At 44.8% G+C, this 24,526-nt stretch overlaps 1 protein-coding gene across 5 annotated transcripts in view; it reads left to right on the top strand.

The window, feature by feature from the left end:
• The first annotated feature begins 982 nt into the window (after positions 1-982).
• Positions 983-24,526, top strand: part of TADA2A (transcriptional adaptor 2A) — a 49,247-nt gene continuing 25,703 nt past the window's right edge. For 3 of the 5 annotated variants that reach the window (XM_015426766.1, XM_015426765.1, XM_015426763.1), the window contains exons 1-10: positions 983-1,021; positions 2,552-2,643; positions 3,288-3,403; positions 4,735-4,794; positions 6,483-6,574; positions 6,712-6,869; positions 9,136-9,224; positions 10,967-11,039; positions 11,651-11,714; positions 23,653-23,696. In XM_015426766.1, coding sequence (XP_015282252.1) covers positions 2,619-2,643; positions 3,288-3,403; positions 4,735-4,794; positions 6,483-6,574; positions 6,712-6,869; positions 9,136-9,224; positions 10,967-11,039; positions 11,651-11,714; positions 23,653-23,696 — 721 coding nt within the window. In that variant the 5' untranslated portion in view covers positions 983-1,021; positions 2,552-2,618. The remainder of the gene's footprint in view (positions 1,022-2,551; positions 2,644-3,287; positions 3,404-4,734; positions 4,795-6,482; positions 6,575-6,711; positions 6,870-9,135; positions 9,225-10,966; positions 11,040-11,650; positions 11,715-23,652; positions 23,697-24,526) is intronic. The other 2 variants (XM_015426767.1, XM_015426764.1) reach the window with 1 other exon arrangement.

The raw sequence follows: 24,526 nt of genomic DNA, 5'->3' as shown, positions 1-24,526 counted from the left end.
GGCTGGATGATCTTGGGCAAGCCGTAGTTCTGATAAGAGCTGTCCTTGAAAAAGAGCAGTTTCTGTCAAGAGTTCTCTCAGTCTCACCCACCTCACAGGGTGTCTGTTGTGGGGAAGGGAAAGGAGTTTGTAAGCCGCTCTGAGACTCCCTTGGGTAATGAAGGCAGGGTATAAATCCAATCTTCTTCTCCTCCTCCTCCTTCTCAGGAAGGATGGCTCCAGAGCAAACTAATTGGTGTGACAGCAGAATGGCTCACTCACAACTTTAATGCCAGTAGCTCACAAAGCAGAATTTTTGCTCACAAGACTCCACAGCTTAGAGAACACTGGTGCAGTGGCAGCGTGACATCATTTCTGGCACATATGTGGAAGTGACATCACGTCACCGGTGTGACACGATTCACCAGCTAGGCTTCCCCAAAATTCCTGCCATTTTTGGTCAGTGCCTGTTAGCGGGTGCAAACAGGCCAGCCAAAAGTGGGGGGGGGGGGCGGTGACCATCATCCCCTACACAATGACTTCACTTTTGCTGTGAGCCGGAAACACCATGCCAGGGCAACACTCTAGCTCTCTCCCAAAAAACTCCAGAGTCCCCACACAAGGAAGCTCCTTCCAGCGTGAATCTAACATGATAGGTGGAAATCCCTTCTACAGTTAACACACCAGAGCCTCCAAGAGTTTCAGAAGCCACACAGTGGCCCTGGCAAAGCATTCGTTAGTTGAAGTTAAGAAATCAGAGGATATTGTTACACCTCAAAACACTGAAGATACATAAATAGGTGTTGTAGATTTTCCGGGCCGTACGGCCATGGTCTTGGCATTGCAGTACCTGATGTTTTGCCAGCAGCTGACGTTTTCGCCAGCAGCTCCTACAAGTTAATGACTCAGCCCTGTTCCACCTTCCTGAGTAGATATAAATTACCTGCCTACCATTTTTCTTCTCACTTTGACAGAGAGAGTACTCCATCTTTCTGTGTTATACCTCTGAGGATGCCATTCACAGCTGCTGGTGAAACATCAGGTACTGCAATGCCAACACCACGGCCATACAGCCCGGGAAATCTACAACAACTAATGAACTCTGTCTGTGAAAGCCTTCGACAAAATATATAAATAGTTTCTGCTCTACTACTGGCTATGAGTGTGAACTGCCAGTCAGGATGTCCCTGGCTCACATCTTGCCAGGGACTGTGAATTCACTGGGTAACTGAGAAGCAAGCCACTCTTCTCTCAACCCCCCTCCCCCAATCTGCAGTCTGTGGATGACAGCAAAATTAACCTGCCGTACAAGATTATTGGAAGATTACTTGTAATTATGAATGAGTTCTCAAAAGTGTTGTGGAAATACAGCTTAATAATATTTCAGCTCTTTGGGACAGGATGAGCTAAGTATAGAAATAATTAAATATAGACCGCCACAAATAAGTAATTGCCAAGAACAACTGTCATGCTACATTGGAGGGTCAGGCAGGCAGGTTCTAAGCACCAGTGAGTCTTCAATAAGATCTCTCTACCTCCCACTTGTTTTATATTCCAATATTGCTCTATGGGAACAGCAATCTGACAAGGGATGAGAGATTAATAATCATAAACAGCATTTATGCTATGTTTTCCATGTTCAACAGTGTAACTCTACTTAGGACTACACTGCTAGTGAGTTTGTGGCAGCACTGAGTCTTGAACTAGGGCTCTTCCCAATTATCTCTTAGGTACTAAACTTAGATGGGTCCCTTGACGCACTAAACTTATTCACTGTCAAAACAAAACTGCCCCTGCTCCAAGAAAGCCTTTCTCTTCAGTCAGATCACTATGAGTCTCCAAATCACCGACAACGTCACCAAACTGAGGACAAAGTTGGCTCATACAAGTTCTGCCTCACTTGTTGAACAAAAATCAAAAAAGTAACCTTTATCTGTATTGAAAAGGAAACCAAGGAAGACATAGGTGCCAGAACTCTTCAGATTTAGTAACATCTTTCCTGCCTTACCAATCATTTGTGGGAACTTTTTTTGAAGAAATAATCCTGAATATGCCAGTGCTTTGAATATTAAAAATATCGCATTTGGTTTCCTTCCAAAAAGAACTACCATGATGGTATTTTCTTACAGTAACCAGCAGTTTATTTATTTAGAAAATGTACATTGCTCGTCTTCAGAGACTAGCTCAAGGTGGCTCACAAGTAAATAATAATAATAATAATAATAATAATAATAAATTATCAATAACAGAAACAAGCCTGGGGCATTAAAACATCATAAAATAAATCTGTATTGGTATCTGTGACAATTTAAAGTTTGAGTCCAGTGGCACGTTTAAGACCAACAAACTTATTCACAGTATAAGCTTTCGTGTGCAAGCACACTTCCTCAGATACTGAGGAACTGTGCTTATGCACAGAAGTTTATACTGTAAATAAATCTTTGTTGGTCTTCAAGGTGCCACTGGACGCAAACTTTGTTCTGCTGCTTCAGACCAACATGGCTACCCCACCTGACTCTGAGACAATTTGAGGCTTCTTTTTCTAGTAAACTGATAGATAACTTTTTTGCAGGGCTGGGTGACTCTGAAAAGTTTCATTCAAACCCTTGGAGCACTGCTCAGGATCGTGAGGGAAGAACATGGAGCGCTTGGCATCTTTCAGCAGTAAGTATTTTAACTGAAAGGTTGCAGATAGCTCTTAGATGCTCCCGATTCAAGAACTATGCTTTCTTAATAACCATTTAACCTTGGGTGAAAGATTCAGAGGAGGAAAACAGACCTGGTTAGGTCAGACTTGGGTGTGGAAGATGCACAACCCAGTATGGTTCCCAACCGCATTCTGGTCAGCTTATGAAACAGAATCAGGGATGGGAGTTTACAGCCCAGTTCCTAACGGTCGGGGCTGCTAGGAGCAAGAAGTAGGGCTAGCCTTCACCCCAGTGGTGTTCCTGAGTACACCTTTTGTTCTCTTATAGCAGTGAACACAGCACTGCCCCAATCCAGAAAAGGAGATCCACACTCAGAAGAATCTGCTCACAGATTCTCAGAGGAGTTACATACCATCTCAGTTGGAGCTCTCCCACATTTCTATTTATCACATCCTGGATACAGGTTTTCCTAAATGCAATCCCATTCCAGTTCTAGGAAAACCATTAAACTTTTTCCTCTATTATACTTTGCAGTAACTGTAAACCAGAATCTAGGATATAACACAGATAGCTAGCATTTTCAGTTCCAGCTTTGATAACAAAGGAGGGTATCTGGGCTTGCAAAAGGCTACCCAGGTTATATTTTTTGTGGTCTTATTGGCTTCACAGATGATCCTTTTGACAAGCCGCCATGCCGAGGGTGCTCCTCCTACCTTGCGGAACCTTACATCAAGTGTGCTGAATGTGGGCCACCTCCCTTCCTGCTATGCTTGCAGGTAAACTACCTTTATGAGTGGAGAGAGGAATTCATAATGATGATCTTATCAGGCATGTAGCATTTTCCAAGGAAACAGAGACAGAGGCTGCGAGACAGAGACCGCGGTCACACACACTAAATAATCCATTTCCAATCCACTTTCAGTGCACTTTCCAACTGGATTTTACTGTGTGAAGTGGCAAAATCCAGTTGGAAAGTGCACTGAAAGTGGATTATTTAGTGTGTGTGATGACAACCCCAATGGCTGGATAATCAAGAAGCATCTGAGGCCTGTTAGGGCACCACAACTGATGCTGCAGTTTGTTGCTGGGTAGGGATAGTCATCACAGACTGGCTCAGGCTGTGGTTGACAGAGTCGTCAACAAGCTGTAATAGACAAATACATTGTCCTTTCTTGCACTCTGCAGTAAGAAAGGTGATTTATAGCAGTCCCATGTAAGAGTTTTATTGTGCAACTCCACAAAAGGTGTTGGTTCAAAAATGTCAAGCAGTAACAGTAGTGAAAGTATTTATTCAGTGATAAAAGGCACTGTGGACTGCTGTAAGACTAGGCTCGCCAATTAGCTGCTGAGCTCCCATCGGCTACTGCCGCTGCAGCAACTCGCAGGAGAAAATAAATTTGAAAATCCTATTAATCACAATGCCACTCTACAAATTGCTGGAAACTCTATGGTAAAACCATCATTTCTGGCAATTCCTAGAGCAGTGTGATGTCATTTGGGTTTTTCCCCTGGGACTGATGTAATGCTGTTGTTCCAACGGCATTCCCTATGTCCCCTCCCAACTCCTGCCAGTTGCCAGCCACTGGCTGCCAGCCCTAGGTTAGACTGTTCAACTCTCTGCTGTTGACTGATATTTGGGGGTCTACAACAACCATGACTCCTACCTACACACTGTATTATATTTTTATCCCTTCCTGCCTCTAGAGAGTTTAGGGTGGCGTATAAGGTTCTCTCTCTCCATTTTTGCCTCACAAGAACCTTGCATTATAGGTTAGAATAAACATGAGGGCTTAGTCATTCGAGTTCCCTGGCAAGGTGGAGATCTGAACCCAGGTCACCCAAATGCCTATCAAACGTTTTAACCACTGCTGTCTGTCTGTACTATCTTAGCTCCTTTATACCTGCTGAATGGACATAGTAGCTCTGTGACGATGCTGCTGCTAAGTTTATTGGATCTAGTGGTTTTAAAATCGGATTGTTTTATTTTTCTGGAAGCAGCCCTGAGCTTGGAAAAGGCAGAGGATAAATGTTTTAAATGAAAGAAAAACAGAAAGGAAGACGTATAGCAGACTGCTCATTTTATTTATTGTTATATTTTGCTTTGCAGTGTTTCACAAGAGGATTCGAATATAAGAAACATCGCAGTGACCACACCTATGAAATTATGGTGAATATGCTGTTCTGATGAACCCTTCTTAGTTTCTTGTGGCTATGACTCTAAGAGATTCATTCCATAAGAAATTTCACTGTTTATTACTTTGCAAAATAATAATACTTTTGGTTACTTACAAGTTTAACCAGAAAAATACTTTTGTTAATCCACTGTCACGCACAATAATTATATCTTCTACCCCATTGAAACTCTTGAAGCAGGTTTATATTAAACAGTTTATTCTGTCTCCCCCCCCCCTTAATCATTCATGTCTTGTTGCTTCTGGTACTACAGCCCACAGATATGGTCAGGGGTCATTTCGTAGAAAAAGAGTTAGGGGAACTCATTGCATAACTCACTAGCATATGCCACACCCCCTGACATCACTGGAAGTGTGTCATAAGGCCACACACCCCGCCCCCAACGGTCGCCGGCCGTGCAGCTCCACTGCTGAGCCCCATGAGGGGCCCGGCGGTGGACCTGCAAGGCCGGCGGGAGTGCAAGGAAGCCCCGCAAAGGCCCTCCCTGGCCCCAGGCAGGCAGGGGTGGGGAGAGGCAGGGAGGGAGCAACTTACCCTCCCTCTTCTCCTGCCTCTTCCTGGCTGAATGAGGGCCGGAAGCAGGGCGGCCGGAAGCAGGGGGCGGGGCTTCGTCATGTGTCCCCTCCCTCCGTACCTCACACGGGGGAACTGCGATCCCCCGCGATCCCCCCTGAAATGACCCCTGGATATGGTAATGATGAGGTCTTTGTTATGTTCCATAATGACACTTATAAGCTAATAGTAATTATGGCTTGTGAGATATTTACATTATTATGACATTATTAAATTCCTATGAGGTACCACTAAAGCTTTTAACCTGTCAGTGTGAGACTGTGACATCTTGTTCCCGGCTACTGGAAGAGCAGATTTGCTTTTGTGCATGTAGAGCAGAGGGTTATAAGGAATGGGCATCTTGAATATAAAATCTGGCTTGTTTCTCGAGACAGTCATTGAAATCTGCAAAGAGGGGAGCACCATCTGAGACTTTGGTGGTAGGGAGAGGCATCTCAGAGAGGCCCACTCTTGAATATGGCCAAGGTTAAATTGCTTTAAAAATAGCAATGTTATTTGTTGTGGCTATTATGATGATCATTTTAGCTTATAAGTATAGCAGTATTATCAACACAGCCATGGCCTTGTTTTTTAAGTGAAGGATTTGCATGTGAGGCATGGGTACCTGCTGCATAGGCTTCTTTCGCTGCTTATAAAAATACAGTCACCTGTGTGTAGAATCCTAGAGAATAAATCCAGGAGCGTGGAAATAACTGCTTTCCCAAAATTACACATCTGCACTCAAAGTGGGCTGGATTTCAGGGAAGCAATCATGACTGATCCAAGCCATACAGACAAACAGTGAGCAAATCTGCAGAAAAGTTCCTTATCCTGTTTTCCCCCAAAATAATAAAAAACATTTTAATATACACAATTAAAAGTATTCAGGCTGAGCTATCATTGAAGTTCCAATCCATAGAAAGTTGGGGATTTAGCGTGTCACTTTTATGCTGTAAATGTTTTTTGTTTTTATTTACTGTTGCTTATCCTGATCAATAGGGATGAGACAGATAAAGGTTTCGAAACAGCTTAAATGGCACTGAAGTCAGTGGGATTTAAGAAGCCTAACTGCGCAGCAAAACATTTAAATCCTTTCCCCCTCTTCTCCAGACTTCCAATTTCCCAGTCCTTGATCCTACCTGGACAGCTCAGGAAGAAATGGCCCTGCTAGAAGCTGTGATGGATTGTGGCTTTGGAAACTGGTGAGAATTTAATGCCTAGTTCAGTGTTAAAATCCATGTGGGAGAGCTGTCCAATTTCAGTGGGTATGCAGCTAGAACAATCGGCGTTTTCATCAAATCATTGTTTAACTAGTTCCATCTCTCCCCTTCCCTTCTAGGCAGGATGTAGCCAATCAGATGAGCACAAAGACTAAAGAGGAGTGTGAGAAACATTACATGAAACACTTCATCAACAACCCCCTCTTTGCTTCCACATTGTTAAGTCTGAAGCAGGCAGAAGAGAACCAACTCACTGACACAGCCATTCCGTTTTACTGTAAGTGTCTACTGCAGAGCTGGGTGTGGGGTTTCCCATTCTTTTGTTCTGTGTCCCCCAGATGTCCTTCAGAGAATGTCTGTAGATGATGCAGACAAATTTTCCTTTAAACAGAAGAGAAATTCATTGTGGCTTTTTTAAAATAAAAAATCAGATTTTCCATAAACTGTTCAAACCATTGCTATAGTAAATTCATGAAAAGGGGAATAAATTAATCCACAGGATAAATTATCCTGGTTTAATCTGATAATGTGGGTGGAGAATGCAGTATGTAGTCAAGCAGTTTGGTGACTTTTAGCAAATATATTTGCTGCATAATAAGCAGAAATGACTATGACTTGTAAGCTTTCCGCTTTGAGAACAATCATAGTTGGGGGGACAGGACAAATGCGCTGTGTTTTCAAGACAGTACAAATGTTTGTTTGTTGCATTTGTAGATTTTGGCATGTGGTCTACAAGATATAAACAAATGTAGTTAGATAAACTGGTGTCTGTCAACTTGAAAACACATAAACATTTTTGTACATTTGTTCCATTTTAAGAAGCATACCTTTTCCTGCAGAGATTATTTCCACATGGAAAGTATCACATGAAACATAGCTTTTAAATACCAAATATGCTGATTGCCATTTTAGCATTCGTTTCTTAATACCTATTCTACACACGGCCACTGGGTTGGTTTGCTGTTGCCTTTACAACTTAGCTTTCATGATAAATTTTTGCTCCTGAAGTCAAAACAAGCAGCAGAAAATGACATGAATTCAGAACATGCAATTTAGTCTCCTCTATTTTTCTTGTACAGATTTAGACATTTTGATTTCTAATTTATGTGGAGGTTGACTACTTCAGATCTTGGTAAAGGAGTGTGTCAGTGCTGCATTTTCAGTGACATATTTTCATTTTTGGATTTAGGCACTTTTAGTTAGGATTATTTTATGTGCCCTGACCTGGACAGCCCAGGCTAGCCTGGTCTTGTCAGATCTCAGAAGCTAAGCAGAACCAGCTCAGGCTAGTGTTTGTATGGGAGACCTCCAGGAAATACCAGGGTTGTGATGTGGAGGCAGGCAACGGCACACCACCTCTGAACCTCTCTTGCCTTGAAAACCCTACGGGGTTATGACTTGAAAGACCTACATAAGCTTTCTAGCCTATGAATGGGGAACAACTTCGGGCTATAACACTGCAATCACTCAATATACTGCAGCATCATAATAGATCATTTTTACTATGACAGTTTTATTCATAAAAGATATCATCATTGGCTAGTTACCAAAATGGCAAGTTGTGTTAGTATGCAGTCCTTAAGAGAATTTTACTGCAGTTCAGAACTAAGATTCCAATGTGATGCACACTTACACAGGAGTAAGGCCCATTGAACCGAGTGGGACAATTCTGAATAAACTAGGGTTGCCAAGTGTATCTTCGCCGGGAGTGGGGGGCTCCTGGCCAGTGTCTTGTGCGTGTGCACGCTTGCAAGGCGCGCGCACGCTGCACGCACATCACCCGGAAGTGACGGGAGGACGCCAGACACGCTGGGGGCGGGGCCACGGCCATACAAGGGAAAACCATAGAGTTTTCCCTTGTATGGCCGTGGTCCCGCCCCCAGCGTGCCCACGTCACTTCCAGCGTGCCCACGGGAGTGGAGTTCCTCCCAGGGCCCGATTCCACGGCGGCGGAAATCGGGCCTCCAAAGCGGGGGGTTACCCGCCCCCCGCCCCCACTTGGCAGCCCTAGAATAAGCATACGTAGAATTGGGCTGCATGGTGACATTCTTACCACTGAACTGTGGGATTTACTTCTGAGTTATGGTTAGGGTTGGGTTGCAAATGACTCTAGATACAAGCCTATGAGGAATATTATTACATAGGGGTGCCAACTCTGGGTTGGGAAATACTTTGAGATTTTAGGAGTTGAGCCTGTGGTGGGTGGGTTTGGGGAGGGCAGAGTATAATGCCACAGAGTCCACCCTCCAAATTAGCCATTTTCTCCAGGGGAACTAATCTTGGTCATCTGGAGATCATTTGTAATAGTGGGAGATTTCCAGGTGCCACCTGGAGGTTGGCAACCCTAAATATCAAACCACTACAACATTTATTTAATTCTGCGAGGAATCACAAAATATTTTTGTATTTCCTGTTTCCAGAATATCCAACACTCAGCTGCCTTTTCCCTTTGTGTTGCTTTGTTTAGGGTGCCTTTAAAATGGCAGATGTTAAAAACTACCTAAGATGTGGGGGTGGATTGTTCTTGTTTTCTTCTTTTCTAGCATCTGAAGATCCTCCACGCCCTACCTTCGATTCTCTGCTCTCCAGAGATATGGCTGGATACATGCCAGCAAGAGCAGATTTCATTGAGGTAGGAATATCTCAGGGATGGTCTTTGCTTTTCCTCCTGGAAATAAATACGAAAGGCTTGTGGTTTCTGTGTACAATATGGTCACGAACCTGAATGCAGCTGGAAGGGATTATTTGTGTCATTATTCCAGTGCTCGTAGATATCTTTTTTTTAAGATTTAGGATTTGCAGTGTAAATGGTTGGACATGCGTAAACCCTTTGGCACAAACTGGGAGAGCAGAAGGAAGGGCTTAAGACACAGTAGGTCCAGCAGGAAAAGTAATTGGAGAAAAACGTGTAAACCCTGAGGCAATAACAGGTTCTTGCTAAATTTACCTCAGAGTCTGAATCTGGGGTTGTCACAGGCAACATTTTGGAGTAGCCATTCCCCCCTGTGGTACTCACTCTCCAGATACATCTAATTGCTCATTTACCTCAACTGAAGTCCTCTTTTTTCCAAAGAATGAAAAAGTCTTTGTCTTTTTTACCAAAAGAAAAAGTGAGAGAGTTAACCCTGGATGAACCTCAAGGTAAACCAAAAAGGTTGACAATAAGGATGCCAAATGCATTTCAGCAGAAAGCCTTCATCAGTGGCTTAGAAACATAATTAGCACAACCATATCTTAACTTACCATAAAGAACATAATAAAAGATAAGGCTGCCAGGTCCCTGCCAGCCACTGTCAGGGGATGGGAGCGTGAGGTTGCCAGATCCAGGTTGGGAAACACCTAGAGATTTGGGGGTGGAGCCTGGTGAGGACAGGGACGTCAGTGGGTTATAATGCCATAGAATCCACCTTCCAAAGCATCTGTTTTCTCCAGGGGAAGTATGGAGGTGAGCTCTAATTCTGAGGGATCCCCACGTCCCACCTGGAGGCTGGCATCCCTAATTAAGAACCAGCAAGATAACCAAATTAAACATTTGGAATATATTCTTTTGAACACAAATAAACACACACATAAAGCTGCCTTATATTGAATCAGACCATTCGTCCATCAAGGTCAGTATTGTCTACTCAGACTGGCAGCTGCTCTCCAGGTTCTCAGGCAGAGGTCCTTCCCATCACTGCTTGCCTGGTCCTTTTAGCTGGAGATTCCGGGGATTGAGCCTGGGACCTTCTGTATGCAAAACAGAGGCTCTTCCACTGAGCCACAGTCCCTTGGCTGTGTGTTATTGTTTGTGCACATTTGTTCCCTGTTTTTGATTTGTTTACATATTAAATTAGTGGTGTTCTGTTTTGTGCATATAATTGAATTTTTTCATGTATATACTTCAGCGTACTACTCAACCCCACACCCCCTATTTGTTTTGCGTTCTCAACCTTTTTGGTTTACCCTGTCTTTTTTGGTTGTATATTTTTTGTGGTGCTGTCTCAGAAGCCCTAAGAGCGCAACAGTGTTGGTGGTGGCAATTCTAGCATCAGGTCCAGTTTTGTGGCACTATTACTATGGTTAGGAATCATGTGACATAGAGTTTCTGATCTGATAGGCTTATTGGAATTTCTAATGGCCTTTTCCATCCTGGGACAGTTCTCCAGCACGAGTAAGGAGAAGGAAGCTGGTTTACGATACGCTTAACTAAGCGGTCCTTGTAACATTTGCAGTTACTCTTGATGCTTTAGGCCAGTTACTAGCAGAAGATTTTGGGAGAGAGGGATTTTTGCAAAAAGCTGCTCCCCCCCCCCCCGGTCTGTCTTTATATTGTGTGAGGGTTCTTCGAATGAACAAGGGACCAGTTTTTTAAAAATTGTTTCTTCCTCCCAGGAGTTTGACAACTATGCTGAATGGGACTTAAGGGATATAGATTTTGTGGAGGATGACTCAGACCTTTTACATGGTGAGTTCTGTGCCAAGCAAGAGAAAGGTTAGAAAAATATTTTTCATGGCTGAAAATATGTACTTAAAAAGTGTTTGTGTTAATGTTACTTTGCTCAACCACCCCCCCACACACACACACACAAACACAATTTGGGGTTATTTTAGGATTCTCGGGTTTGTGAAACCACTTTGATAGTCACCTTGTTCTATACGTTAGCCAGTCTCTAATAATATATATTTGGTCTGGGGTGGGTCACTCTAATGCCTCCAGCATTATGCATGATAATAGCGTGGCCAGATGGGAGAAGCCACATGATTATAACCATTTACACACACAGCCCTACAGCACAGGATTGCACAGTCATGAAGCAGGCCCCACACTGCCTGCATGGCACACGTGCAGGGGCTGTGTTCTGCTTCTGTTGCAGCAGCTTGGAACTGTTTTCTTTCTAGTGTCTTCAAACAAGATTCAGCTTACTGCTTTACTGCTGAGGAGCATCTCCTTTCTCATGCTGTGATAAAAGCAGGCAGTGTTGGTGGAGCATGAGGATTGGGGAGATAAGCTTGGAGCTATTACCTTGTATGACAGAGTTATTCTTTTGTGCTCTCTCTCTCTCTGAATTTCCACAGCTTTGAAGATTGCAGTTGTAGATATCTATCACTCTAGGTTAAAGGAAAGGCAACGAAGGAAAAAGTGAGTCCATGATTACCTTTTCAGTCCTTCAAAACTGGGCATGCTTTGTCATAAAAGTGTACCTAAGTTTTTGTGTAATAGTGAGGCCTAAGGGCCGAAGCAGAAATCACAGGTAGCTGGATTTGTTCAGCTGTCTGTCTCCTTTGTATTAAATAGTGGTTGGATCTGATTTTAAACCAGAAAGGGTACACGGGACACCTACCCAGCGTTACCCTCCACAAGGCCCATTCCTGAACTCATTTGGTCCTCAGCCTGGTGTTGTGAGATATTTGGAGGTGTGGGTGTGTGTCTGCACATTGTCTGTGAAAGCGTGCTTACCCATGTCACCCACACTCCCTCCTCAGTTCGTGTGTGTCTCCTGAGTGTCGCCCCGTACCAAAGGCAGATGTTCAAGCTTGGAATTCACTAGTCTCTTCTTAAAATAAAACTTATCTTTATTATAGAAAAACATTCAGAGTCCTAATTCCTAAACATTTGATAGATTACACACAGAAAAATAAACATGCAGCAAAGTTTTCCCCACCCCATGCCTGCGCGGACGAGAGGCCCTCTCTGACTGAGTCCTTTCGGATTCAGCTGAAGTCTGCTGTGAACCACCCATATTTATACCAGAGATCAAAGGGATCCCTTAATAATCGGATTGCAGTTAAAATTTAACACTTAGAAATTGTATTTGTCTTTTGAGGAAATTGGTTTCCCTCCCTTGGTCTCACATAACAAGAGTTCACATTCCATAAATACAGTGCCATGGTTTACTTCAGGTGTTCCCCAATCATGGGAAACAAACTGCTCTGATGCCATCAGAGAGATGAATTGGAGTCTGCTAATTTTCCAAACGGTCATATACCTAATTGCCTAGGAAATTGGAGTATTGGCAAGTCCTACATCAGTGATTTTCCTGGGAAATGGAATGTTTTTACATCCTTGGAATGTGTGACCAAGAAATAGATCCTTCTGGGAAAAGAGGGGCTTTGCAAAAGAGTCACAGGCTTTGATTCACACAGGCCTAGCAAGGGCAGAGAGAAATATGTATACTATTATGGTTCATTTTAAACCCAAATCTTCTAAACCTTCTTCTATATTTCTAATATTTCTTACCACACCTGGCTCAGATAACCAGAAGTGAGCTGCATTGGTGGAAAAGCAGCCAGAGGGTTGGGCTGGGGGGAAGTGAGATGGGGGAGCTAGGATGGCTTAGCTCTCACAGGTATATTTCTTTTCATGTTAAAATTAGACCCCTTGCTTTATATGGGTGTGGGTGTGGCAGAACACACCTGCTCTGGCCTGCAAGTCTTATTCCGCACGGCCCTCCTGGGTTTTTCTCCACCCCTGGAGGGGCTTTTCTTCCACTGTCGGGTAGCTCACCATCACCACTTTGACTTTTGTCTGCTGGGCGGGTCAGGACTCCCAGCTTCCCTTCCAAGTGTTGAGGCTTTGCCTCTGTGTCTCCCAAGGCCCAGTTCCTGGTTGCCATGGAGACAGTTTACTGCCTTGTGTGCCCCTGGAGGAATGGCCACTTGCCAACTGCCTGCCTCCCCCCCCCCCGCACTCCTTTTAAAATAGCGTGTCTGAATCAGTGGAGGTCTGTGTGGTACAGAGAACCACAGCCAGTATCCAAAGTTCTAAAGTATTTATTAAAAAGAAATTGTTTACAAGCATACTTTTAACACAGCACCAAATTGAGCAAGGAATACAAAAGAAATAGGAAAAGTCCAAGTCCTCTGTCTCTCTTTCTATACATGCCCTATCGGATGTTAAAACATAGGACAGACCCTTTTAGCTTAGGTAGTTACAAATCCCTACAAAGTTATGATTACCTTGAAGCTCCTTCCAACGCTTTAGGCCAGCACATAGTCAAAAATGGCTGCCTTGCCAGTGGAGAGGTCTGTGTGTGGTCATGCACCCAAGGAAAAGGGAGCTCCTTCCTGTTGCAAAGAGGTTTTATCATATCCATTTCTCCACCCACTGACCCAGCCACGCCTGGTCAAAGAAATGTTTCCGGAAAATTCTAAACATTTCCTTCCTAGTGTTCCATTCCTCCCAAAATCTCTGTTTCCTGCTTGAAGGGGGGGTGGGGGGGGAGCTTGGCCTACCCATTGTCCCTCACTAGACCCATTAGCATTTCTTAAGAGGTGGCTGAGGTGAGCCTGGAAAGCCATTGACAGACTTTCTCCTTCCCAGCCTGTTCTCTGCCCAGAGAGGAAAAGACTGTTAAAACGCAAAAGGGGAGGTTTTGCTTATCTCAAACCTCCCAGGAAAAAATACACTTCTTCACACCTGGGAAAACAGGTAAACAAATGTGGCCATCCCCATCACATCAAGTTTGGCCTCAATTCCTGAGTCATTGAATTGGCAACACCCGTGAAGACCAAAGCCACAAGTGTCTGCACACACCTGCGTATTATCTTCCAGGCACAGACAAAGGTGCTAGTTTTGGTTGAGAGCCTAGCATCCCAAGCCTCTGGCTGCAGTCCTATACATGCTCATTATGGATTAATCCCCATTGAGTTTAATGATACTATCTTCTGAGAAAATGCTCTTAGAATCACTCCGTCTGTCTCCTCCCTCAATAAGGAGACATAGGAGAAATCAATGATTGTACTTTGCAGTGTTCAGTTAATCTGGAGGAAGGGCACACAGAGATTCCCTACTTTCAGGTTAAAAATGTACATATGTTGATTCAGCCTCACTGAGACACTTATGAATGGAGCATTTTTTCAAACCATCACTATAACTATTGCTACCAATTTGTTTAGAAGTTGGAAATGTAGTTTTTTGTGCTCACTGGGGTGGGGTAGGGGAATACAGATTGTGAATTTCTGCTCCCTAGTAGGACATTGCTAAGTGAGATGAGTAATTCCCTTTTCAGCACTGAGCCTCAAGAGCTATAATGCAGTTTCTCTGGCTACTGAGATTTGAGGCTACAGGAACAGAAAGCCAGCCTAACCCTCAGCCCTCCTCCCCAACTTAGGATACCATTAATTATCTTGGCTCCTTTGTAGCTTAAAGAGCCCTTGTGCAGGCTGTGTAATCAGTTAGGATCAGTAGAAACGTTTTGCTTTTATACCATATTAATCCCCCGGTGAGGACCATTTTATGTTTAAAGTGTTTAAAAATTTATACCACCCTGGAACTAAGAATACGTTAATATCAGGGGATGCATGTCCCATGGCTGGCATGTCTCAAACCTAATTTCACGTCTTCTCCTACCCCTTTGATTTACTGCATACTGGCCCAAATATTCTGTGCCTCCCGGAGGGCTTACTGAGCTAGTTAGGGGGATTTTTGTAAATTTACAAACCAACATTTTTCTGGATATCTGAGCAGCCCCTTCCCTCAAATAGGCAAAAACCTTACTTTGTCTGTTGCACTGCCCTATAGAGATGGGCATGAGAGTGATACCAGTGATGCCCTTCCAGCCTGCGACCCATCCCAAAGGATGACGGCAGTTGGGCTAGGATTAGGAACGCCCTTCCGACATTGGTGTTGTGCAATGCCAGGTCTATTAACAATAAAACAATGGTCCTTAGGGACTTCATTACAGAACAACAGGCTGACCTGGCTTGCGTGACCGAGACCTGGGTGCGGGAAGGGGAGACTGTAGCTCTCTCCCAGCTTGCCCCACCTGGGTTTTCGGTCCTACAACAATCACGGAATAGGGGGTGGGGGGGAGGAGTGGTGATATTTGTACAAGAGGCTTACTCCTTCAGGGCGCTCCCTACGGTGGAGATTGTGGGCTTAGAGTGCGCTAGCTCACGCCCGGCCCAATTATTTAGGACGATTCGATCATTGACAGCTCTGCCACAGGGCAGACAAAAGAGTAGGGAATTGGATATTGGCTGTGAGGCTTTTGTGTGCTATTTCACGGATAAAGTCTTGTCGCTTCGCCGTGACCTCCCCGCTACAGTTGATACAGTAAGTGAACTTGAGACCCCTTGCACGGTTTCGCCGGGCTTGGAGGGCTTTGACCAGCTCAGCCTGGAGGAAGTTGATAGAGTGCTTGTATCTGTGCGTCCAACCACTTGCAGCCTTGATCCGTGCCCCTCCTGGCTCATTAAAGCGGGCCACGAGGGGTTTTGAGGTGCCTTGAGGGAGATTATCAACAAGTCCCTTTCGGAGGGATGGTTCCTCGAGGCACTCAAGGAAGCGCCCTCTCCTGAAAAAGCCAACTCTGGACCCGACTGAATTGGCCAGCTATCGGCCGGTGTCCAATTTGCCCTGTTTGGGCAAACTGATTGAGATGGTGGTGGCGACGCAGTTACAGGGATTTCTAGATGACGCTTCCGTCCTTGATCCATTCCAGTCTGGCTTTTGCCCGGGGCATGGGATGGAGACAGTGCTGGTTGCCCTTACTGACAACCTCTGTAGACATCTGGATCGAGGCGGTGTGGTGGCGCTGTTGTTGTTAGATTTGTCGGCTGCATTTGATACGATCGACCACCAGCTGCTGGCCCACCACCTTGCCGACGTGGGGATTCAGGGGCTCGCCCTTCAATGGCTTGTCTCTTTTCTCCAAGGTCGGGGACAAGGGTTGGGCTAGGGGAGCGGCAGTCCCAGAGGCACCTGCTTGAATGCAGAGTGCCCCATGGGGGCAGTACTCTCCCCGATGCTATATAACATATACATGCGCCCCCTCGCCCAGATTGTCCGGAGGTATGGGCTTGGGTGTCATCAATATGCCGATGACACCCAGTCGGACTCTGACCCAGAAGATCTTCACCGGGCCTTACAGGCCGTGGCTGGGTGGCTCAGGCTGAGTCGCCTGAAGCTGAACCTGGCGAAGACGGAGGTCCTGTGCCTGGGTCGGGGTGGTATGGGATTGGGGCTTCCGCTCCCGGCCTTCAATGAGGTTAGGAGTTTGGGAGTGCTCCTGGACCCCACCTTAACGATGGAGGCCCAGGTGGCGACCACTGCCAGAGCAGCCTTTTATCATCTACGGCTGCTGCTGCAGTTGGTCCCCTTCCTTAGCCGCGGCGATCTGGCCACAGTGATCCATGCGACGGTCACCTCGAGGCTAGACTACTGTAACGCTCTCTACATGGGGCTGCCTTTGTCGCAAATTCGGAGGCTGCAGCTGGTGCAGAATGCGGCGGCCAGGTTGGTAGCGGGTGCCTCTAGATGGGACCACATCCAACCTGTGCTGAAAGCGCTGCACTGTCTGCCTATAGCGTTCCGGATTCGCTTCAAAGACCTTTAAAGCCCTACATGGCCAGGGTCCATCATACCTGAGGGACCGCCTTTCCCCACATAGGCCCCAAAGAGCACCTCGGTCGGGGTCACAACACCACCTAGTGACCCTGGGCCCCAAGGAGGCCAGGCTTGCTGCCACAAGGACTAGGTCCTTTTCGGTGGCGGCTCCTACCTAGTGGAATGAGCTCCCGGAGGAGATCAGGGCCCTGCGGGACCTAGTACAGTTCCGCAGGGCCTGCACGACGGAGCTCTTCCGCCAGGCTTTTGAGTAGGAGCTGCCGCCACCACTACTACCACTGTGTGACTGCAGAGCAGTTCCGCCGCATCGGGCTGACTGGCCAGATGAAACATCGTGGCCCATGGCATCCCCCCCCCCCTTTTTTGACCCCATTGGGATATTCAATAGGGAGTAAGTATTGTAGTCATTTATGTATCCTGTGAGATGGGCATTTTTGCCTGTACTGTTTTAACTGTTGACTTTTACTGCACTTGTGCCTTAATTGTTTTAACTACTTGTGTTTTTATTGCACTTTTGTGCCTGTGTAAGCCGCCCTGAGCCCGCGTGCAGGGAGGGCGGGATATAAATGAAATTAAATCAATAAATAAGTAAATAGTTTCCACAAGTTACATGGAACGCTGTGGTTCCTCGGAAACTTGCCAGGGTTCCTCCATGAGACCAATTAAGAGCAGGCAGTCTCCCCTGAGCTACAGCCTGCCTTCTCCCAGTAACATACAATTACCGGGAACGTGGCTTGTATGCGAGGGTCTGCATGGAGCGATCAGATGCTCCTGTGGCCTGGCCAGCATTCTGTATCCTCTACAACGTGCGATCTAAATTGATGGACACAGTCTCTATATTACCGAAAAACCAGAAAAAAAACTGTGACATATTAACGCTAAACAATGTTTAAAAGGTGAACAATTTCCAATAATAAATATAATAATAAATGTAGATGGTGGTCTCTGGAATGTCTTTCTGTTTCGACAATAATCTTCTTCTGAACAAAGATGAATAACCTTATCAAATACAACAAAAACTGTGTAAGATTTTTGAACTAATGTACAACTCCTTTAACATTACTGTTGTCAATAAAAACTATATAAACTGTAGGCAGTTTGTATAGTTTCTGTGTAGTTCTTGTATAAGTTGTATAATCAACATACCCCAGATCAAAATATGCCCTTGTCAGGGTAAGGCTCTTGTGAAAGTTGGCAGCCAGCACTTTGTATTTATAATGTTTTATTGTTGGTTAAATATTGTGTATTTTAATGTATTTATGTTTTTATGGAAGCCACCCTGAGCCCGCATGCGGGGAGGGCGGGGTACAAGTGTGATAAATAAATAACCATATATAAGTAGTTACAGAATCAGGTTGGTTGAGGAAGAGGTAGTATATAATGCCTACAATGAAGCCCACCTGGTAAGGCATCACAATACCATTTGTCCGTGGAAGGCTTTTTAGAAACTACAGCTATTATGATTGTTGGTGAGTTTTCATAAAAATTCCTATGTAATTTTAAAATTATAATTATACATGTATTATAAAACTGTATGTTGCATTTTATAGAATCATCAGTGAGATCCATGAAATTTTGATATGTCAACAGATGAAATGAATTCTTGAGAGACACTACATGTAAGGTTTTTATACCAATCAATTTTATTGACAACAGGAGTTGTACATTAGTTGTACATTAGTTCAAAGGAGTTGTACATTAGTAAAGGAGTTGTACGTTAGTTCAAAAATCTTACACAGTTATCTTGTTGTATTTGATAAGGTTATTCATCTTTGTTCAGAAGAATATTGTCGAAACGGCAAGACATTCCGGAGACCACCATCTACATTTATTATTATATTTATTATTGGAACTTGTTCACTTTTTCTACATTGTATAATTATGATTTTTCAATGAAATATTGTTTAGCCTTAATATGTCACAGTTTTTTTTCTGGTTTCTTTGGTCCCCTACAACGTGCCCTAGAATCTGATGCAGCAGACAGGGTGCTATGGTAAATAAGTCGAAAGCTGGCATACATCTGCAGCAGAGAATCTTAACTTTTTTTGGGGGGGGGGGAAGCAGGGTCAAGCCTGTCTTCAGAGTCCCCTTCCTGAACCCCACCCAAAAGGTGTGAAAACTTATCAGCATATCCTGTAATATGTTCTGCCCTCCTTGCCCACAATCAGGAAACAGGAGCTCCACATTAGAGCATATTTGTGGCAGTCCATTGACAACCCAGCAGAACAAACGTACGGTATAACAGTGATGTTAGAGCTCTGAATCCTGCTCTCCCAATTATTCCCGTGCACAGATAATTCATATCATGATCTTTGCCACAATGAACAACTTCTGACTCTGCTTGATTTCCAGCATCCTGAAGATGAGTGGGCTAATTAACATCCTGTGTCTTTTGTTCAACCAGTTATGTGCCACTCAAAAATGATTCAGCGACTCTTTAATTTGAATAGCCCAGAGTTTTTAAATGTGTTGTTTAACTTGGGGTGCACCAACAACTTACTTAGATTTTTACTGACTTTTCCTATACCTCCCAAGTCAGTATAGCCCATTTTGTAAAAACGCTGCTGTGTTGCTTTCTTCCTCCTGTTACTGCTTCCTCCCAGCTAAATTCCCATTGCAAGAGAACAGTTTGTGCCCATGATGTTTTGGAGGAATGAAAATTTAATCCTTGTCATCTCCCTGCTCCCAAATATTAAACTATTTCTAAGTTTGGTAACAGGGACAAATAACATCTAAAGGTTCTTCTGTTACATTGGTTTCCAGGGGTGGATCGGGAGGCAAAAGCATCCCTGGAAAGGGCTCAGCCCACCCCCCAGTGGAGAGAGGAAGGAAGAGCCAGCCACCCACTTTGTGCAGGGTGAGAGCTGTGGGCACTGCCCACTTGCAGCAGTGGCTCCTTCCTGTCTCACACAGAGCCAGGGTGATGGCCCCCGCCCTAGCCCTTTTCCCATGGTTTTGTGGCTACCCCTCCACTGAGGGTCTCCCAGAGTGAGGAAGAAGCTACACATTACATTGAAGATCCATTATCAGCTGTCTTAATGTAAGAAAGCAACCTGGGGGGTGGGGGTAGAGGGTATTGATCAGAGCCACGATGCTAGGGGAGTTAATGCTTACACACACACCATTCCCCAAATGAAAACCCACTTTCCTCCCACCTTGCTAAAAGCTCCAATAAGGGGGAACGGGAATGGAGATACAGGTACCCTCTGTTTTTCTGTTCCCTACCAAAGCCAGCAGCAATCTAATGACCCAGTTGCTAGCATGGAAACGGCATGGAGGGAAAAACCTAACTGTGCCAATCAAAGCTATGTCCAGCCTCCACGAGGCTCTTGCCAGCCAATCACTACTCAGCAGTGAACCAGCTGTTCGGGAGGATGGGGAGAATAGATGAGGGAAGCCAACAGTTTGTCAGAATCGGACCTTTGCCCGGGTCATTGGGCCGCCATCATCTTTGTAACTGTGGCTCTCTGATGTACATAGCTATGCTCTTACTGCTTTGCTCACTGTCCCCCTCCCCGCTTGTAGTTCCCAAGTTCCCGTTTAGCACCTGCTGGCCCAAGTTCCCATTTAGCACCTGCTGGCATTGTATCAATCTGTCTGCAAGGTCCTCCTCTGACATTCTTGCGGGAAGGGCGATTGAGACATGTCTGTGTGACCCTTAGATTAGCTGCGCCTGAAACTCTGTGAAAGGAAACATCCTCCGCATAGGTCAGAGAGAACTTTCGCTATTTCTTGTTCTCATGGCCTTCGAGAGAGACTCAAAAGATAACATTCTCACCGTCTTAATTGAACTGTATTAACCTGTCTATGCACTATGTAATCATGACGTATGAATGAGGGCTGGACCAGAGGTCTCGTAGTTCCCCGCTTTGTAATATTCCTCAGTTCTGTCAATCTGTCAGCCTCACAAGAATTCTCAGACGCAATGTCCTTTTACAAGCTTTATTGTGAAATCAGGAAAGTTGCTGTAAAGTCAAACTCTTGACTGTACAGCAACTTTCCTGATTTCACAATAAAGGCATAAGCCACGTCTCAGACAGTGTCTAACCCACTAATCACAATACACCAGATTCAAGGAACCCTCAGATGTGCTGACTGTTAAACATGCAAAAAAAAAAAAATCTGCCCTCTTATCACACTACCACTTTTTCTATAAATACGGCTCCTTAATAAAATAGAAAGGATATGGAAATTATGCTGGCATTTTAGCCCTTTCCCCCACTCCCATCCTCTTCTTCACAGCTTGAGCCATATCTGCAGCTGCTTTGTAAGGCTACACTACCCCTCAGGATATCTGCTCTCAGATCTCCAGTGTCACCTGTAGTTTATTTATTATTTATTTATTAGTTTAGCTCTGAGACACTTGTCCTCCGGAAATGCATTGTGGGAAGATTGCAGTTATGTGGTCTAAAGCAGTAATGCCAGTGAGATGTAGGTAAGGCAGGCAGTGACAAAATACGAACAGGTGAGGGGAGACCAGAGTAAGCCTTAGCTGGGTATGGTGGCTATACTGCAAGGTGTATATAGAGGAATGGAGTGTATGGTACGATAGGGAGAGGAGTAGTGTGACTGGTGACTGTAGTTGTTAGCAGGGACAGTGTCAGCACCATACCTGGAGGTGGGGCAGCTGCCAGGGCCCTGGGTTTCTGGGACGGCCCACTGTCACTGAGCGCCCCCCTCCCCACATGCAGGAGAAATGGCACTCCTGGTGGGCACAGTGGTGGTATTCCCTTCTGCAAACACAGCACCCAGTGCTGCTGGAGAAAGGTCAGTGGGAAGGCTTAGGAACAGGTGGAACGACATATGGGGATAGGGGTGGGCTGGAAGGAAGGCATGAGCAGGGGTCCTGGAGGTGGTCGGGGAAGGAGAGGGGGCCCCCGGGTACTCTCTGCCTGGGCCCCCAGCATACCTGGAACCAGCCCTGGTTGTTAGTATAGAAGTGACACAAGGGGTGTGCAGGCATATCCAGTGACATTTCTAGAACGGGAATTGGAGGTGTAAAATCTAGGGGCAGCACATGGGCCCATCAAGTTTGAGAAGCACCAACACAGACAAGAGGGGGAACAGATATCGCACGCAGAACACTTACTTGCTGTACAAATAAAACTGTCCAGCAGTTTTGCTGGCTGCATTCCTGGGTGCACTTACTAGGCAGTAAGTCCCATGGAACACAGTGGGATTTTATTCTAAGTATACGTGTTTAGGATTATGTTATGAGGCTAGATAATTTCCTGTGGATCTTTGTGATTTCCACAAGGGGGTAAGGAATGATTCAGCTCCAGTCCTCAAAGCTGGACAGGACACCTGAAGGAGTACAGTAATTAATTTGCTGCTTCTCCTAAATGAGGGCAAGGAATAATGTTGGTGTCTTCAAACTTAACTTTGAAAAGACTTCTGTATCTTTCCAAGCGATTACATTGCTCTGATTTACAGAAAATTGCAAGGTGCAAAAATCTGGCATTACATTCAATACTTAGTAATGGCTGTCTCTCTTTGTATGTAAGTAGATAGATAGTTTAAACTAATTAGTGTTGCTTAAAAATATTTCTTTATAGAACTAAGGACTGTTGCAATTGCATATGTATGCTGAGTAGTGTATACAAAAATAGTTAATAGTAAGCAGGAAAGTTTGTAAATTTAAAAAGAATCAGGATTTTTCAATTACCCTTTCTTCTAGTCTAGGGGTGTCAAACATGCGGCCTTCTATCAGGCCCTCAGTGGAACTGGCTGTCTTCTGCTTCTTCTTCCAGTTCTGCTGCTGCTGTGTCATTGTAGGTTTGCAGCCTACAGATACACACCTGAACAGCATACTCAAGATTGCAACAGCACAGACATTTTGATGCAATAATTCAGACCAAGAGGTGTCAGTTATCAGACACTGTTAAGTAAACAAAATATTGCAAGAGTGCTAATGTTTTAAGCATGATTTTAAGAAGAAAACTTTTGTGTTTGTGGCCTTTATAAAGTTTATATCTCCGCTACCTGGCATTACATTTTATGACACAGATGGCCTGGCCAAGGTCTCATTTATGTCAGATCTGGCCCTCATAACAAATGAGTTCGACACCCCTGTTCTAGTAATCTGAACACCCCTACATTATACCTTTTCTAAGGTCATGTTCTTGGAGATCTCTAGAAAAGATAGAGTACCACTGTCATAATGCAGCAGCACTGAGTAAAATGAAGTGCAATTCTCTGGGGATTCTGTTTCTGCTGAAGCACAGACTTGCCTACTGGATTCCTAGAGCTACTGTTTGTCCCTTCTGGGTAGTTCTAGGAATCACCAGGAACTCCATGGTAAGAACTTCCTGTAAGTATATGAGGCCTTGTTTTCTTTTTTAAATTTTTCTCCTGGGATGCTCCCTGCTGGTTTGACAGGCACTGCCTGGGAACCCTAGACTCACCTGGGGACAATTATACACACACCACAGGTGATCCAGCAAATGCTAACTACAAACCTATCCTTGATTATGTCAGGTCTCATTTTTAATAGGTTTTATGAAGCTCTATGCCTTTAATAGGACCTGTTTTTATGAACTTGGGATGTAACAGAATCACTTAGAGGAAGATCCTTCCATAAGGCAATCTATATGTAACAGACACTTAGGCAGCCTTTTCTGGAAAAGATTTAAGGAGGAGATTTTGCTACATTTCTAGATAGCTTTTCCACCAAGGATAATTGTTTACAGCTAGAAATGTTCCTAATTCAGGGTGTACCTCTTAATTACAGGATTATAAGAGACCATGGACTCATCAATCTCAGAAAGTTTCAGAGTGAGTACCACAATAGTCAGACTTAATTGCTGTGCTGTCCAGCTCAAATTAGTCTTTAAAAGGCGCTACTTGGTTCATACTTTGAATACCTCAGTGCCATTTGTTGCTTGCGAAATTATCCAAGGGGCCAACCAAAGAGACATTTAAATTAGAACACTGCAAAGCACCGTGTTGGTTCTATTGCAGCTGACATAAGCGTGCATATTCACATACCATAGCCATTTGTGTCTCTTTATACCTTGTTAGGATTGTGATTTCAGCAGACACCAGACCCGTTGCCTTCTTCCCTATCAGGCCTGGGATTCTACTCACTAGAAAAGTTTAGATGGTATATTCAGTGGTTGTCTTAGTGATTCTGAGGCCCTAGGCAAATATCCAGGATGGAGCCCCAGAATCACTGTACCCCCTGACCGGGACCCAAGCAGGAGGGCTGCCAAAGACACAGAAACATGCAGCCGCCACCACGCAAGCTGCCTGAGCCCTGGAGGAGTGGGTACATACGGTGGTGGGAGCCTGCTCTCCTTGTTCTCTCCTCTTCCATCTAGAGGGCAGTGCAATGGTGGTAGGGGGTCTGGCCCTGCCCAGCCCAGGGGGCACATGTGACAAGACCCACCCCCTGCTCCCAGCAGCCCTCAGTTGGGCCACAAGGTGCAAGAAGCAGCCAGGTAAGTTGCAGAGCCCCCACCCCACCCCGGCCCATCTTCAGATACAAGCTGTCCCCCTGTGAAGGCAGATCTGCACATTCCCCCCCCCCATAGCTAGCAATCCAAAACTGTCCAGTGGCAGCTTTAAGACCAAGTTTCATTTAGGTACAAGCTCTCCCTCCTCTG

This window comes from Gekko japonicus, unplaced genomic scaffold, assembly GCF_001447785.1.
Source record: "Gekko japonicus isolate JY-2015 unplaced genomic scaffold, Gekko_japonicus_V1.1 scaffold4522, whole genome shotgun sequence".
Lineage (NCBI taxonomy): Eukaryota > Metazoa > Chordata > Lepidosauria > Squamata > Gekkonidae > Gekko > Gekko japonicus.
Note: the sequence above shows the minus strand (reverse complement) of the source record. Positions and strands in the feature narration are given on the sequence as shown.